General features: G+C 35.7%; 1 protein-coding gene across 8 annotated transcripts; it reads left to right on the forward strand.

Annotated features, from left to right (window-relative positions):
- Positions 1-391: 391 nt before the first annotated feature.
- Positions 392-16153, forward strand: LOC100799920 (uncharacterized). Of its 8 annotated transcripts, none has more exons than XM_003540264.5 (7): positions 439-1437; positions 2793-2924; positions 8005-8074; positions 10106-10362; positions 12547-12669; positions 13204-13261; positions 15645-16153. In XM_003540264.5, the coding sequence occupies exons 2-7, from the start codon at positions 2838-2840 to the stop codon at positions 16100-16102; spliced, it is 1053 nt and encodes a 350-aa protein (XP_003540312.1). In that variant the 5' UTR covers positions 439-1437; positions 2793-2837; the 3' UTR covers positions 16103-16153. The 8 variants fall into 8 exon arrangements, with proteins under 8 accessions (XP_006591936.1, XP_040863445.1, XP_003540312.1 ...); XM_006591871.4 differs by having other exon boundaries at positions 439-992; XM_041007510.1 differs by having other exon boundaries at positions 440-1437; positions 13210-13261.
- The last annotated feature ends 1435 nt before the right edge of the window (positions 16154-17588 follow it).

Raw genomic sequence — 17588 nt, forward strand, 5'->3', positions numbered from 1 at the left:
ACAATGACCACTCTCCCATTTTCTCACATTCGATGTCGACAAGGAAGATGAAGAAAGGCATAAACAAGGAAGATAAAGAAGGAAACAATGACATTATTGTTAGGTGAGAGTCAACCTTGGCGAATATTTCGAGCACGAAGGTAGCATCGCCGCGTTGGGCAACAAGGTATAAAAGAATAAAGGTTTCAAGTTTAGAGGAAGTTGGGCAAAAGTGAGATCTTAGGGTGAATGTTAAAATGGTATACTCAACATATAATCTATAAACAATTCATTATATAACAAAATTAATATTCTCATTGCCCCTCACAAATCTCAACCATCCAAAAGGAATAAATTAATAATTCAGCATTTTTAATACTTTAAATACTACTTCATAGCATGTTTGGTAAACATCACTAAAATCAGAATAAATCATTTCAGCTCTTTAGTTTGAGAGTGGTGAAAGAGAACCCCAAGAAGTTGAAAGTGAATGATTGATAGTGAGTTCCACAAGCAAATCCAGACTAAACCTACAACCTACCACCAACACTAAATCCTAAATCCTAATCACTAAACTCTAAATCCATTTTATTTTATTGGTACAATTAGATGTTTTTTTCTTTATTTTCTTTTTTTTTTCTCATATTATCCCTGGAACCCGTTAGCTCGACATTTTCTCTCAGATCTCACCGCACCTTCCAAGTCCTGCCCATTCTTCCTCTCCACCTCTTCGCCTAGCAACTCAGCGCTGCCCCTCTACTCCAAATCTTTTGCGAGATCAACCCTTAAGTGACAAGAACGTCATTATTGGCGTCTTCGTCTTCCTTGTCCATGGCCCTCTTCATCGTCCTTGTCGACGGCAAAGGAGAGAGAATGGGAGAATGGTGCTTGCTGCGGTAGTGGAACAAAAGAAAAGAAAAGAGGGAAGGAATGATAGAACCCCGTTCTCGATCCCATTTTGGTTTCCGAAAGAGAGTCCCCTCTTCGTCTGATCGAACGCGTTTCAGTTTCAGGTTTTCTCGATCCCTTTTTGACTTGGTTGCGAAATCTTCATCTTTTAACCAAAGGGATAGATCAATATGTTACTATTTGGTTTTGCCTTTATTTTTCGGTTGTTTTGCTTTGGATCGAACGAATTGCAATGACAGATGAATGTAACATAATATTTGAACAAAGCTGAGTCCCACAGCAGTTGTGATGGTGGTTTGGTTTGCGGCGAAAGGGAAGGGTGTTGTGGCTTCTAAATTCTGACAGAAGAAAATGTAGAAGAAGGAGGGGTAAACCGGGTAAAAGGGAGAAAAATGAAAAAATCTTGGCCATTAATTTAAAAGTAAAGAGATCTAACGTTCTTAATTAACTTTCCCATGGTGGGCACGATAGCCTGCGTTGCTTGAACAAACGACATTATCATGAGTTGTGACTCATGCCATAACCTGGACACTTCCAGCGGCTTTGTCGGTGCGTTCTCTCTTCTTCCTTAAGTTTTTCGTTGCTATTGTACATGGTGTGCATGTGTTCTGTCCTATACAAGTCCACCCAAGAATCTAGTATGCAGTTCTTACTCATCAACATTATTCGTCTACCTTCATTAATTTCCTGCATAATGTTCGGGGAATCAGGTTTCTTTAGGATTTTTCATCGTCATTTTCCTTAATCATTGTTGATGATTCTCAGTCAAAACTGTCCATTTTACAGTTCTCTCCCTACCCAAACCTAATCTCTCGTATCCTTGAACACAAAAGTTTTCAAATTGACATGTTAAGATGAATTTTCAAGGCTCTAGCTGTTATACCTGTCTAATTACTCTTCGCCTGTCAGTTATTTCAATTGGGTGAAAAATGATTTGGGTATCACACGATTCACACCCACATTGATGGTTTATATGCTTTCTTCGTCTTGGTCTTGAGGGTTCTCCTAGGCCATGATTTGATACAACTGATTGAGGTTGATGATCATTCTCCTAATAAGGACATTTATCTGAATTATAATTTTAAAAAATATTGAATCCTGCAATGTGTATAACGCAATTGCCCGCTTGGGTTGTGTTAAAAAAAGGAAGCTAGTAGGATGCAATCCAAACCAAGCTCATTTGATTTGTTTGGACTCTATTCTCTTCAAAACCAGATCCAACCTGAGCTGTGTGTACCCCTAATGTTGTACCTATTACCTAACTAAGGCAGCCATAGGTCTGTAGCTGATCAGTTATCATCCCTGAGTCCCCTTTCAAGTTTGGATTAACTACACTGATGAAATCAGTTCAGAGAAAATGTAAATTAGGGTGGATATGAATTCCCTTTTTTCATAGATTTCTCCATGTGTTGATATGGTTGACAGCACATACTATGAGGTTGTCATTCTTTTAATGCTTGTTTGTCTTGATCCTTTTGTAGGCTTAATTTGGGTTATGTGGTATTGCTATTCCAAGGTTTGAAGATGCTTGGGGCATTGAGGATCTTTATCCTTTGCCTGTCATCTTAACATTGTTGTGTTCTCAAAGAAAATGGAAAGCTACTTTCCAGACTTGATCAAGATTTAATTTTGAAAACTAATTTACTTTATTTTTTGTGCATTGTTAAAGTCATTGTTCTCTCTCTGCATACTTTCTCTCTCTATCTCTAATGGTATTTTAACCTATAAATAATTATATTATTTTTTCACATTTAGTGTTATTATATATTTTTTTATTATTTTGTTGTCCTGTTTGTTTGTTCACTATTTTATCAAGAGTTCAGTCTGCTATGTTACTTAAGTTGAAGGGCCGAAAACCTGAAACATGATTGGTTAACAGTTGTCTCATATAATAATCTTTGCAGCTTTATATAAAGATTTTTGTCTTATAAAAGTGGAAATACATAAAGATGCCTGATCTTCCATTCCAAGTTGGGGATTTGGCTGAGTCAAAATGCTTTCAAGGTGGTTATCGCGGTGCATGGTTTAGATGCAAGGTATAAATTCTTCCTTCTCTAAATTTTTTTTATTGTGATAACGTGCAAAGCATAGCAACCTAAATAAGAAGAGAATTTTTGGATTGGCATTGGCTTCTTATGAGACGCTTTTATCAAATGTGCATTAGTAAAAAGTAAAAACCAGCTATTTGTGGTTCTTTCTATCGATTGTTAAACAGAAGCTGCGGAATTGCCATTTTCTAACAATATACTATAATATGGTTATGGCATCGTGTAATTCTCATGGCTGCTGCAGTGATAGCAAGAGGTATGGTGGGGAAAGCAGTACTTATTCTTTCTTTTTGACACAACAGATTCTGATTGTTCAGACTTCGATGACTATTCCCTTGCATTCAATGTTCTTTAAACATGGTTACTACAAGTGTTCTCACATCTTTTGCAAACTCAAACCCATGACTTGAATGAGACCTCTTTGATTGAACACTTCTACCAAATTTTGTGACAGACTCTGCTGTGAACAACTGTTTTGGTTTTCTTTGGTAACCTGTCTATTTTGAGTCTCATTCTTTGTTTTCTTCTTTTTCTCCAATCATTTCATCTGTTTCCTTGTCTGTTCTCTCTATTTTTCTATATTCTGTAAGATACACTCTACTCCTTTGTTTTGTGTGTCTATCTATTCCTATGTGTTCTAAGTCTCTACTTCTCTTTGTTCTCTGTTCTGTCCTTTCTGATTTAGGATCAGTGGTTCTCTAATAGAGTTTTGTGAAAGAGAGTGATTGAGAGTGAGGAAGATATTATTATTCAACCTAATTCTTTAATCAATACATGCTCGGTTTATATACAGCTTGACAAACATAACAGAACTGAGTAACTAAATAACTGTAGTTAGTTAGTTAATACAGTTGTTTGCAGCTGTAATGACAGCTGTCAACTGTTGTACTAAGTACTAACAAAAGAAAAATAAACCCATCAGAGTAGGTATACTCTAATACCCCCCGCGAGCTCATGAGGGGTTGGCTGAAAGCTTTTCAAGCACTCTGAGCTTGTCTCTGTAGGCAGAAAAGGTGGAAGGTGTGAGCTTTTGTGAGGATGTCTGCACACTGATCAACATCAGGAATGTGAACAACTTGAATCAGATTAGTGTGCACCTTCTCTCGAACAAAAAACAGATCCAACTCCATATGTTTACTTCAAGAGTGGAGAACAGGGTTATGAGCCAAAGCCACTGTACTTGTGTCACAAAGAATAACAGGAGAAGCATGAGAGTCCTTGAGTTCAGAAAGCAGAGACAAAATCCAAGTGACTTCTACTGCAACTAAGGTCATGCTTCTATATTCAGCCTCAGTGCTGGATCTTGCAACAACAGTCTGCATCTTGGACCACCAGGAAATTAAGTTTGGACCAAGGAAGATAGCTGCACCAGATGTGGACCTCCTGTCATCAGGATCAGAGGCCTATTTTGCATTACAGTAGGCATGAATGGAGAAAGGATGCTTGGTGGAAGCCGGCTGGAACATTAATCCCAATGATATGGTACCTTTAAGATATCTTAGGATCCTCTTGACAGCTGACCAGTGCTGTTCAGAGGGTTTAGACATAAACGGGTCAACTTTATTAACAGAAAAGCAAATTTTGGGTCTTGTGATTGTGACATACTGAAGTGCCCCTACAACAGACCCATATAAGGTAGGGTCAGAGACATCTTCAGAACCTGTCTTAGTCAGTTTGCAGCCTCCAACCATAGGAGAAGAAATAGGTTTTTGATTCTTCCATGTTGGTTTTGGTTGAGTTCAGACTTCTATTCTCAAAAAATAATCCAAATCACCTAGATCCTTTATGGAAAAACAGCATTCAGTTTGGAGACAAGGGACTGAATGAGATTGGAATTGCTTCCAATTATCATGATGTCATCCACATAGACTAGGATGCAAACAACAGAATTTTGCTCAGAATAGACAAAAAGAGAAGGATCACACTTGCTGGAGGAAAATATAAACTGTAGGAGAGTAGCTTTTAGTTTATCACACTTGCTGGAGGAAAATATAAACTGTAGGAGAGTAGATTTTAGTTTATCAAACCAAGCTGTGGGAGTTTGTTTTAAGCCATAAATGGCTTGTGCAGTCAACTCACAAGCTGCTTGTTGGAGGATTCAAAGGCTGAGTCATATAGACTTCCTCTTGAAGGGTTCCATTGAATAAATCATTCTTCAGATGGAAACCCTTGGCAACAAGCCTGTCTATATATTTATTGAGTGTCCCATCAGGATTTTCCTTAATCTTGAAGACTCATTTGCAGCCAATAGCTTTCCTTGAAGGTGGCAAGTAAACTAGAGTCCAAGTGCCATTTCTGAGTAAAGCATCATATTCACAGTAAGCCATGTGGGATTGTTCAGGGCAGATTTTGTGGTTTTGGACTCAAGATGAGTGAGAAGTAATATAGGGTTGAGTCTTGGCTTAACAATCCCAGATTTAGCATGAGTACACATGGAGTGTACACTGTCAGGTCTAACAATGGAAGGCTGTGAAGGAGGGTCGAATTGAATAGTATCAATGACTGATGAAGTTTCATTGAGATTGGAATGGATGGTTCAGGTTCATTAGCTGGTAAAGATGGTGAAGCATATTGACTGTCAAAATGTGTTGGAAGTGGTGTTAGAAGAGGTGTTGGGATAGTAGAATCATGAATAGTATTAGTGGTCGGAGGATGTAAAGTAGGTTGTAAGGGTGTTGGGAGAGTAAGAGTTGAGGTTGTTAGGTGTTTCTGAGGTGAGTAATGAGGGATTGGTAAAAGGAGTTTTGTAGGGAAAACTGGACTTGTTAAAAGTTACATCTTTGGAGATGTATATTCAACCATCAGCAGCAAGGCACTTGTAGCCTTTGTGAGAGGTAGAGTAGCCCAAAAAGATGCATTACTGAGACCTATACTGCAGATTGTGCTTGTTGTAAGGTCTGAGCAGAGGAAAGCAAGAACAGCCAAACTCCTTGAGGAAACTGTAATCAGGTAATTTCTGAAATAAGCTTGGGTAGAGAACTTCATTGTTGATGGAAGAGGAGGGAAATCAGTTGATAAGATAAACACTTGAAGTGAAGGCATGGTCCCAATAATGAAAAGGCATATTAGCTTGAGAGAGTAAGGTAAGACCAAGCTCCACTGTATGCCAATGCTTTCTTTCAACTACACCATTTTGGTGATGGGTGTGGGGCTTATCAATCTGTGCAAAATTCCCAGATCATTGAGAAACTTGGTGAAGGGTCTGAACTTTCTACTCCAATCTGAATTGACAGCTTTAATGGGAAGATTAGACTGAGTTTGAATATAGCTTTGAACTGTTTAAAAATCTCCAATGTTTCTGATTTACTTTTAAGTATACCTAAGTAAACCTACCATGAGCATCAACAAATGTAATGTAATACTTAAAACCTTAAGGAGGAGGAACATGTGCAGGACCCCACAAATCAGTAAATATGAGTTCAAAGGGTTTTGAATTGACAGATTTAGATCAAGAAGGTGGAAGTCTATGAAACTTACAACCACAGCAATGATTGGAAAAATCAGAAACATTTTTATTGATTGGTGGAATATTACAGATTTTAAAGACAATTTTCATAGCATCCATACTAGGGTGTCCTAGTCTAGAATGCCAAGTTGAAAAGGAAATTGAATTACAAGCTGTATTTACAATAGGAACAACAGAAGTACTTTTATTAACAGAAACAGACTGAGGAGTCTGAGGCACCAAAGATTGTAAAGTTGGAAATTGATAAAGACCATCATGTCCCACTAACCCTTGAAGAAGTATTTCCTTAGTGTCCTGTGATGTAACAAGACAAAAAGAAAAATGAAATTCAAGGAAAACATCATTGTCTTTGCAAATTTGACTCACTAATTAGTTTTTTAGTAATTGAGGGAACAAACAGCAGATTATTTAAGACAAGAGACAAATTAGGTTTTAAAACAGAGGGAAAGGTAGAGACACCTGAATTGATGTTAAGTCCCTGACCATTACCAATAGTAATTTGGTCAGGACCCTCAAAAGGAGTTAACTGATGAATGTTTTGAGACATATTGGTGACATGGTGTGGGATGCACCAAAGTCAAGATACCAGCTCTGTGAGGGAGATTGAGCAGTGCTGGTGAGATAAGCCTGAGGAGCAGCCTAACATGTAGAACTCAAAGGCAAAGGGTTGGGTGAAGTGTAAGGAAGCTAAGTTTGGTATAATTGAAGATAGACAAACTGTGGTGGGAACCTGCATGATGGAGTCCAGAATGGTGCGCACCACTGAGCTGGTGCTTGAGTTGTGGTAGAGGCAACAAGAGAGCCCATCAGAGTAGTTATACTCTAATATTCCCACTCTTCTATTTGTTCTCAATGATTCTTGTAGTGTTCAGGTCAAGGATCATTGCAGACTACTAACAAGGCTGGTCCAGAGTGGAAATATTGTCATTCCTTGGAAGAAAATAACAGGAGCACTTTTTGTATGTGATTCATGTGGAAAAATTTAGCTAATGTTATGACAAAACTAGTCAAGTAACTGTGTTAAATTCTTGTATATCCTCTCCATTAATAGGTTTAGTTTTGACTTAGTTGGATACTAAATAAAATAACTATGAATTCAAATAAGGAATCGGCTTTCTAATTAGTCCCTTATTAGCTTTTGTTCTTGGTGTATTAATGTAGCTCAATAGCTCATTAAAGAAATTAAATTCATTAATATAAATTATTAAGAAGTGTAGTTTCTGTAAGCATTAAATACTACTTACATATCCTCTCCATTAATAGGTCTAGTTTTGACGAAGTTGGATACTAAATTAAATAACTATGAATTCAAGTCAGGAATTTTTTCATCTGATTAATGCTGGATCATTTTAAGTGAAAATCTATTTTATTTAATAGTGAAACCCCTTCCAATTCCATTGTTATTTTTATTAAATAAAACTTGTGGTTCTCAGAATAATTTCATGCAGACTTCACCAATCCCCCTGTATGCATCAGTTGGTTAAACATTTGTACTGTTGCTAGTCTTTCTGAAATTATATAAACTAGTGTCTGCCATTTTATTGAGCATTAAACTTTGTATTTGGTTTTACTTTGGCCTGAAATTATTTTATATTATTTCAGATTAGAGATATCCGCACAAAAAATGCTGTCATATCCCATCTATTGGAGTATATTGACTACCCTGATCAAAGTATGTTTTTGCTATGTTTTAAATTTTCAACTAGAATTCCATTAGCTTATTTATTGAATAAAGTTATATGAATGTTCTTATGCAATTTGGTTGATTTAAACATTTTATTTTCTTGATTGAGTGTAATATAGTTGAGTCATTCAATATTTTACATTCCTTCTTTGATGATGTTGAGGTTTATATGAACTGTCATAAGTTTGATAACCAGAGAGAAGGGCTCAGTGTAGTCAAAGCTGGGCTGTTGGTGAAATCCCTTTGCTTCCAGTCAAGCCTTGTATTTGTTGGTGCTGCCATCTGGGTTTTCCTTGAATCTAAAGACTCATTTGCATCCTACTGCTTGTCTATGGGCTTGAAGAGGAACTAAGGACGTTATATTGTAGCATTACTTTGCAGATTCTCATACTCTAATTGCAAGGCTGCTTGCCAAATGCCAATAGGGATCCGTAAGGGCTTGTATCATTGTTTTTGGTTTTGCATATTCTAGATTTGGAGCGGGTATGTGTATGGGAAGTGTTTGGTTGTCTAAATACAGGGCAAATTTTGTAGGTTGGAATGGGTGTGCTAAGCATTGGGAGATGATAAGGCAAGATGGATCATGGATGAGGCAATGCTCTTTGAGCTGGAGTGGCTAAAGAAGAGGAGGGGATGTTGTTGTTGTTGAGGTGTGGGAATTTGTTGGAGGATTGGTGTGAGGAGTGTGTAGACTGTAGAGTGTTTAGTGGAATCTATGATGGGGATACAAAATTAGGTCAGGGGGTGAGAAAGAGGTTAGGATAGGGAATTGAATGCTTATTAAAGATAACATCTTTGGCCACAAATTATGCCCTAAGTCATGAACTTGTACCTCTGTGATGCTGAATATTCCAAGAAACTACATCTCTTTAGAGTAATAGGACCGTTTCTTAGGGTTATAAATTGAGGAAAGGAAAACAAGCACAACTGAAAATTGAGAAATTTGAAACACAGCGTTCAATTGAACAATATAGTATAGGGATTATTAAAATCTAAAGCAGCGCTAGGAAACAATTTATGATCCTAAAATTTAAAGGGCAAGCCTGTTTATATGCTTGTGTTTGTGCTCAGCTGAGCCATTCTGGTGGTGTCACTGATTTGTGTGAGGGTGAGTCTGAATGATTTCTGAGTCACCCAGTAAGAGCCTTAGAAAAAGGTCTGAACTCTAATCCTGATTTGTCTGGATATGCAATGGTGGGGAGACAAGAAGGGTTGACAATTTTCTCTATGAATATTAAAAAGTGAAGATAAGCATGAAAAGATTCTATAGGTGTAGGTCCCCACAAGTCACTGATAACAAATTCAAAAGGTTTACAATAAACAATCTAAAGAAAGTAAGGAATGTATTTTTGAGCTTTACCGAAACAAGAACGAAACTCATTTAACTTTATTAAGCAATGGTATATTACAAATTTTAACTACTAGCCTAAGGCATTATATTTCGGTGCCTGACTCTACAATGTCAAGTAGAGTGTGGACTAGGAGCTAGAGATGCTACTGAATTAAAAAAAAAATAGAAACTCCTAGTACACAGATTCTGGACACAGAACAGTGGGTGCAATTAAGGCAACCCCAAAAGCACACCTCTATGAACTATGAAGGAGGATAGGTTCGAGATGTGGAAGCAAAGCCCCCAGATTTGGGAGCTCTGGTACCAACTTGAAAAACTTGAATGATTTTTGAAAGGAAATGGCTAAAATTTTATTTCTTACTCAGATAATTACAATGGATGATTACTACTCCTATATATTGATCATATTTATTTTTGCTGAGCAAAAAAAAATATAGATCACATTTAATTCAGAAATTTCAAAAGGACTAAAAACTGTTGCAATTGTTATGCTTTTCAACACCACCTTTATCATTCAGAGTTTTACTCAAAAGTAAGTGGTATTGGCACAACTAAGTGCGCAGGTGATTGAATTTTGTCGCAAACCTGCCAAGAATGGAGAAATCCAACTACCTGTGCAAGGGTAATAATTCATTTGAAGTTACAATTATTACACTACTTGTTTGCAGAGCCAAGTTGGATCAAGTTGTATCAAAAGCCTCTAACTAATATTGGCAAGTCAAAGGGCTTCAACAAGGAATTGATGCTGCGACCTTCATTTCCTACTCTTTCTTATGAAAGTGAAAAGCTTGATGTGAATACCATATCAGAAGTGATTGTTATTGTTAATAACATATGGAAGGTTGGGGACTTGGTAGATTGGTTTGCAGATGGTTGCTATTGGTCTGGAAGTGTGACCAAAATATTGGGAAATGATAAAGTTCAGGTAATACTTATTTTTGTCTTTAAGTTGTCTACTTATACTGAATATCTCATTTGAATTTTTAATGAGCTATAACTGCTAGAATAGAAATTATTTGGTACTATTAGATTTCTTAGTTTTATCCTATTCATACTTAAGATCATGCATTCTTTTTTAATTTTTCTCTTTAATTCTTTGCCTACTTTTTTTCTTTTTTAGGTTTGGGCCTAACCCGAAAAGTTAGCTCATAGGGTGAGAGTTACCCCCACTTATATAACTATTTTGGTCATATCACTAGTCGATGTGAGATTTTGTTTGTGTTCTTTTATACTTTTTCCTACTTGAATATCAGACTTAGATTGATCTGAATGCATGAGGAGAGTGTTTCCTTCGCTCTTTATTTATAATAATCAAAATTGAATACAAAAGATAAAGAGATCCCTTGATTATAGGGATTATACAATCAAAGTAAATTACATTGAAAACAGTAAATGAAAATTAGGAAACAAATCATATTCCAATGGGAAACTAATCATATCTCGACACTCCCCCTCAAGCTGGAGCATATATAGATCATATGTGTCTAGCTTGGAACAAATGTAGGATATCCTTGGCCTTCTAAGTGGCATGGTAAGGATATCTGCCAACTGATCATTTGAATTGCCGGTGGTGACTTCTCCAAAAGTTATCTTGCATAAAGTGACAGTCTATTTCAATGTGTATAGTCTGTTCATGGAAGATCGAATTAGATGCTATTGCAAGGCTGCTTGGTTGTCACATATGTTTCATGGACCCAATTTAATAGAAAGTTCACTAAGGAGTTGCTTCAATCAAATCAGCTCACACGTAGTAACAGACATAACTCGGTATTCATCCTCTGCAGATCTGGCCATAGTTTTAAGTTTCTTGCTCTTCTAAGAAACGAGATTCCCACTAATTAGGACACAGTATCCTGAGGTTGTTCCATATAGACTTCCTCTCGGACTCTGTTTGAGACCATACAGGGCTTTTCATAACTTGCAAACACTAGACAGCCCCTGAGCAACAAACCCAGGAGGTTGCTCCATATAGACTTCCTCAGCTAAAACACTGTGTAGGATTGCATTTTTTATGTCCAACTGATAAAGGGGCCACTGCTGCATAGCTGCCATGGACATTAAGAAACCAACAGATGCCATCTTGGCGATCAAATAGGTTTCTTAGAAAGGAGAGTGACATGAGAGAAGAGACAAAAAAGTGGGGGAGGAAAGAGAAATGAGTTTTTTATTTTCTTAGAAAGTTAAAGATTTAATTACTATTATATCCCTACATTAAATTTTGAAAAATAAAAGAGGTGATTGATTTTTTAGTTAAAATTTTTTGTGTTGATTGCTAATGTACTCATACTAAAAAAATGGTGTGAGTGCATTAGCAAACCCCTATATATATAACAAGTCTGAACAGGGTTACATGAGAGGAAAGAAGCTATAGCTTAGGGCCTAAATACAACCAGAAACAGTTTTATAAAAGATTTACAACAGATATAAGCAGCTTTTCTAACAGATATGATTTACGATTGAAAATTGTGACATTGTTTGATCCATATCAAAGGGTGTTGACTATTGAATGTGAATCTAATGGACCATTATGTAGTGCTTTTTGTTTTAAGGCTCATTCAGTTCTATCCTCTCAATTTTTCTGTCATCTATCATTTTATTTCCAATTTTATCAAGATATGAATGACATACCCAACTATAAGTTGTTTCCTACCCCCTCTTTTTTTAATGAACTTTTCCTTTATATTTTTTTTGAACAATACTTGTCAGGATGTATTTTAGTATATCAGTATATGCCAATGTATAAATGTAAAAACAGTTTTGTATTTTGTCTGTAAGGGCTATTAGCTTTTGCTAACTGCACCTCAATAGGATCAGTTGGTTAGCTTTTTGTTAAAGTTAGTTAGATTTCTGTTAGAGTTAGCTATAGTTATTTTTGTTGTGTTTTCTGTTAGAGTTAGTTGGCTTTCTGTTAGAGTTAGTTAAATTAGTTCTGCTGTATAGAGGTTTATAAATACCTGGATTGTAACTGTCTCTAACCAGTTTTTCAGATCAATAAAATCAGCTTTGTTCTTCTCCTTTTTTCTCTGTTATCTCTCTACTTTCCTCTCAGTTTATCAAAAATAGTATTATGTGAGCATTGTAAATTAATATTTATTATGCGTCTTTCTAGATTGATTTGCTACCTCCTCCAATGGGTGAAGGGTTATCTTATGATGCATTAAGCAAGGATCTGCGCCCATCTTTGGACTGGTGTCCAGAAGAAGGTTGGACTGTGCCTGTTCCTATGCCTATGGTGTGTACTCAACCCTATAAGTTGACTTGTCTCTGTATTTATAAATTGATTGCTTACATGGATATTTTTCTTTGGTTAAATTTTGTGCCATAACTAAATTTTAGACAGTGCCTATGCCTCTTGTGTATATTTATAATCTCACATTTGTCTTGTCTTTGTGCATATTAAATTTGGTGCAAAAACTAAATACATTCATAAATTATACGATATTTCTTGCTTACAGTGGAAAATGTCCTTTTTTTAGTCTTCAATATTAGTTTCAGTTCTTAATTTTTGTAAATCTGATTGTAAAATCACTCTATTGCTAAAAATGGATGTCCCCTTGGAAATATACTTTTCCTATGCAAGTACACCTTCTATGATAACATCATTGCTTCATGTAAGTTTTGTCATGGCTTCATTGGTATATTTAAGTGTCTCAATCTTTGTTGCATTGATCATTTTGACTTCATACTGCAAAAAGTTTGTTTAGGTTTTCAGAAATCATTTTGATATCTCGGTTTGCATTATCAATACTTAATTTCCTTGCCAAAGTTGCAGGGTGGTGAATGCAGGCAACCTTGTGCTCGTATAATGAATCCAGCAAATTCAGGTAAAACAATATATCAAAATATACTCTTTTGGTTTCTTGCATTTGAAATTTTGAATGAAAACTATGAGGTTTCTGAATTGAAGACTAATTTGGCTAGCCTTTCCTCCCTTGCTTCTCTGGCTCGTTAAATGGTGTAGTGACCTCACTTTTCTATTAAATAAGGTTATCGTTATTGGCCCATTTTGTTTTGAATCCAGTAATTCAAGCTGTTTCTGAATGCTTGGTTAGCTGGAAAGGAGCTGTTTATCCTTCGGGTGTACCTGATAAAACTTTTGCAAAATTAGGAAATGAAAATAGGGATACCTAACTCCTCCTCACTGGCAGAGGTAGCCGTCTTTCAAGACAAAAATTTGCAGAAAATAACAATAGGGATCCTGCTGAAAGCAGAATACAATTATTATTTCATCAGCAAATAAACTTGTACATTGATGTGTAATTATAATAACAAAAGGTACAAGTTATACCCAAAAATATAAAGAAAGAAGTTCATTAGCAAATCCTGCATATGCCACACATATGGTTACAGAATATTTAAAAGCAAAATGCTGTAAATATGGAATAACCTCCGTAGAGGTTTCCTTTGTGTAGCTGTACGCAACTCATGGAAGAACAAAGGATTGTGCCAGAGCTGCTACCCCACAATAATCTAATACATACCAACCAAAAAATCAGATATCGCACCCCAAATAATCGTGCCGGCATCAATTCAACCCTGAATGACCCCATAGATTTAGTGAATAGAATGAATTCTGTCCTCCCCACCAGAATCATCTCTATGTTTAGGCAATCCCATTTAGAGCATTAACCACCACATAATATGATATTTAAATATAAAAAGAAAAAGATGCCAGTTAGTTAGTTTTAGTCAGCTCAGCTGCTGTTATTTTATGGCTGTTAGGTAGTGTTGTCTATAAATAAGACAGGCTTGTTGTATTTTAGACAGACTGAATGATAATCAGAGTGCGGTGCACATTTCCTTGACCTCTTTGTCTCTCTTCTCTTTCCCTCTATCCTCTCAATTCTGTTTCTTCTCTCTTTTCCTCTTTCTTTCTCTATCTATTCTGTTTCTACGTCTCATTACATCAAACAATCAACCACCCATAGTATCTAACAGACCAGTAGCAATATGTGATTACCATTGTGAAAACGAGCAGATATTGATAGCTGCAATATTTTTTAACCAGAACCAGACATAGAATATGATATCCTGCATGATCTTATCAAAATCAAAAGATGCTTGTTTGAACACACAATCATCCTCCAAATATTCCACACCACAACAGTTCACATAAACGTCATGACTTTTTTCTCTCTGTTTGATGATGCACACCCCATATTTTGCCAGAAATGAGCTGTTGCACTAGGTAGAACAGTCAGTTCATTCAGCCAAGAGTAATAAGTGTTCCATACCTGAGAAGATGCAGGACAAGTGAAGAGGAGATGTTGTTGTGATTTTTCCTGTGAATGGCAAAAGGGGCATAGCATGTGATCTATTATGATCCTTCTTTTGGTCAGATTAGATTTCAATGGCAAGAAGCTATGATGAAAGATTCTCCTCATGAGACATTGCACTTTAGGAGGGACTCCCAATTTCGAGATCTTGCAAAACAATTCCTCACTAAACCCACCTTCTCTCGCATCAGTAATTGCGGCATACGCAGAATTGACCTTGTAGGAGCCCATAGGATCTGCTTCCCATATCCAACTATCTACCCTGTCATCTATAAAACCTTACTTTCCTTCCATGACCACCCTTCCATTTCACTCTAGACTCAAACCACTTATCCTTACTAAGACTCCCACACACAAGGCTTAGGTCTCTTCAACATAAGGAACCTTTGTTACTCACCACACAAGACCTGTCACCCCCCATATTTAGACTCAAATTCTCCCCCACCCAGGCATCCTAAAAAAAGACAAGTAAAATAAAGGTAAAGAAGAGATTACTGAATTGATCAAGCAAACTCCTGCAAAAGACAAAGTTCAATGCCTCCAAGATGACAATCTTTTTTCACTTTCTCCAAAATAGAATACAATTGCCCCAATCCTTTCCTTGCTCAAACTTTGTCTGCCTTTTCTTTCTCTCTTTTCCCCTCTATTTTCTGTCCCCAATCCTGATATCATGCCAAAATTCACTTCTTCACTCTCCCAATAAACTCCAATTCCTCCCTTGGAACGTTCTCTGCAGTGGTCATTTTCCCATTTTCTCCCAGTTCTTCACACCTTTCCATACACTTGCGGAAATTTATAGACTTTGGTTACTCAGTTTACACTTTGCTCTGCTGGTTGCATTATTATTTTCATTTGATCTAGAGCTATTTTTGCTGTTTAACCTCCTCCTGTTTTGCTATTTCCTGGGGTGTGGTGAACATCCATGATACAGATGGAACAGTAAAGGTTGGCCAGCATATGGCAAGGACAGTTTCTTCTCCTTTGTCTTTAAATTTGAAAGACTGTCCAGAAAGATCCACTGCGAGGAGAAAGCAATGCAACAATGCTAGAAATGATATGGAGATTGATGAGTCTGGTAGTAAAGTTGAAAGTGTTTGTTTCTCAAGTAACGTTTCAAATCCGCACATAATGGATGCATCAATTGAGAATTCGGAAAAGGCTACCATCAATGGTGGATATAATGAGTATCCCACAAAGAAGAGGAGCGACAGAAGCCTTTGTCTGAATTCCATGTCTTCCAATACGGTAGAAGCTGCAATCATAGACTTGGAGGAACTTGTGAATAGGATTAAATGGTTAAGGGATGTGTTGAATTTGAGGGTGCCGCCTTTATCGTATACTAAACAGCCTTCTTGGGAGTTTTCACAACATCATGCACCATGCAAATAATTGTTCTGTAATCAATGTTTGACCTCAGCATAAATAGCTTTTTTCGTCAAATATAATTCTCGGCTGTAGATAGTTACGTGTCTGTGCAGCTGATTTTGAAATGTAGTTGGTTCTTATTTTCGCTTTGGTATTTTGCGCATTGTTTCTTGTTAGGATTTTTCATGGTAATACAATGTTAATAAAAGAGGAGGGATTAACTTACCCGTAACTCTTTTAAAGTAATTTTATATTCTCATTGTTAATTTTCTTAAAATTTAATAATTAAGATTAGTTACTTATTATAATCATTAGATTTTAAAAAAAATATAAGGATGAGGAATAACGTTAAAAGAGTTATTTTTCATCATAATCATTTTCTTAAAATCTAATGTTTAAAGATTAATTACTTATTATAATTATTAGATTTTAAAAAAATGAAAGGTGAGAATGAGAAGTAACTTTATAGGAAATTGATCCCTCATTTAGAGGAGAGAAGAACTCACTCCAAGAATAACTTTAAGATTTATCTTTGTCCTAACAATTGATTTTATTTTTAAATAATTTGTTTTCTTAAATTCTAGTAATTAAGATTAGTTATTTGTTACAATCATTCATTAAAAAGTATACTTTAACAAAAATGATATAATGAATAGTTATTGGACTTGTATTGGTAATTATTGGGCTTTGGCCATTTTTTTCTCTCACAATTTTTGTATTAAATTAACTAATGAGAATTTATTCTTCTCACAATTTTTTATTGTAATAGTAAGTATTTATAATAAATATACTTTAATTGTATCATGAACTTGAATTTGAACTAAAAAAATGATTATGTCAATAATTCATAAATTTTGGTAGATTTTATATTAATTTGGCTTAATGTCAATAATTCATAACATTGAATCTTATAAAAAAAAACTTAAAATAGTCAAAATTAAAAATAAAAACTAAAAACAATGCAAAGCGGCAAATTTCTTCCTGCCCTTTATCTTCACAAATTTCCTAGGTGTATTCTTTATGAGAATTGAACATTTTGTATATAGCATTGTTGGCCAATTGCCTCCCCATAACTTTATAACATGTCAACTACATCTTGAAAGTATGAGATTTTGACGTCTTACATGTTTCCATGACAATCAAAATCTACAATACTTTGACCAATTTTGTTAAACAAAAATTGAAAAGCAACATTGAAAAACAATTCTATACATTTTAACAAAAATAAAAATAAAAACATGAAAAAAATAAGACTTTTTACAATTATGAGAAGACATGGGATAGTTAATCTCATGTGTTACTTTCCATTAATTGCTCTAAGAACCCCAATTTCTCTTTCTTTTAGGCTACCAAAAAATAAATGAGTTAACATTTTAATAAAAGTAGAAGTATGACAATGTAAAAGGATTAAAAGAACAAAGAAAGTTGTAATAACAGTTAGGTATTTATAATTGTTAAAAGTACAATAATAGCAAAGTCCTATTGAATCATATCATGAAGTAAACATATA

This window comes from Glycine max, chromosome 12 (assembly GCF_000004515.6).
Source record: "Glycine max cultivar Williams 82 chromosome 12, Glycine_max_v4.0, whole genome shotgun sequence".
NCBI classification, from domain to species: domain Eukaryota; kingdom Viridiplantae; phylum Streptophyta; class Magnoliopsida; order Fabales; family Fabaceae; genus Glycine; species Glycine max.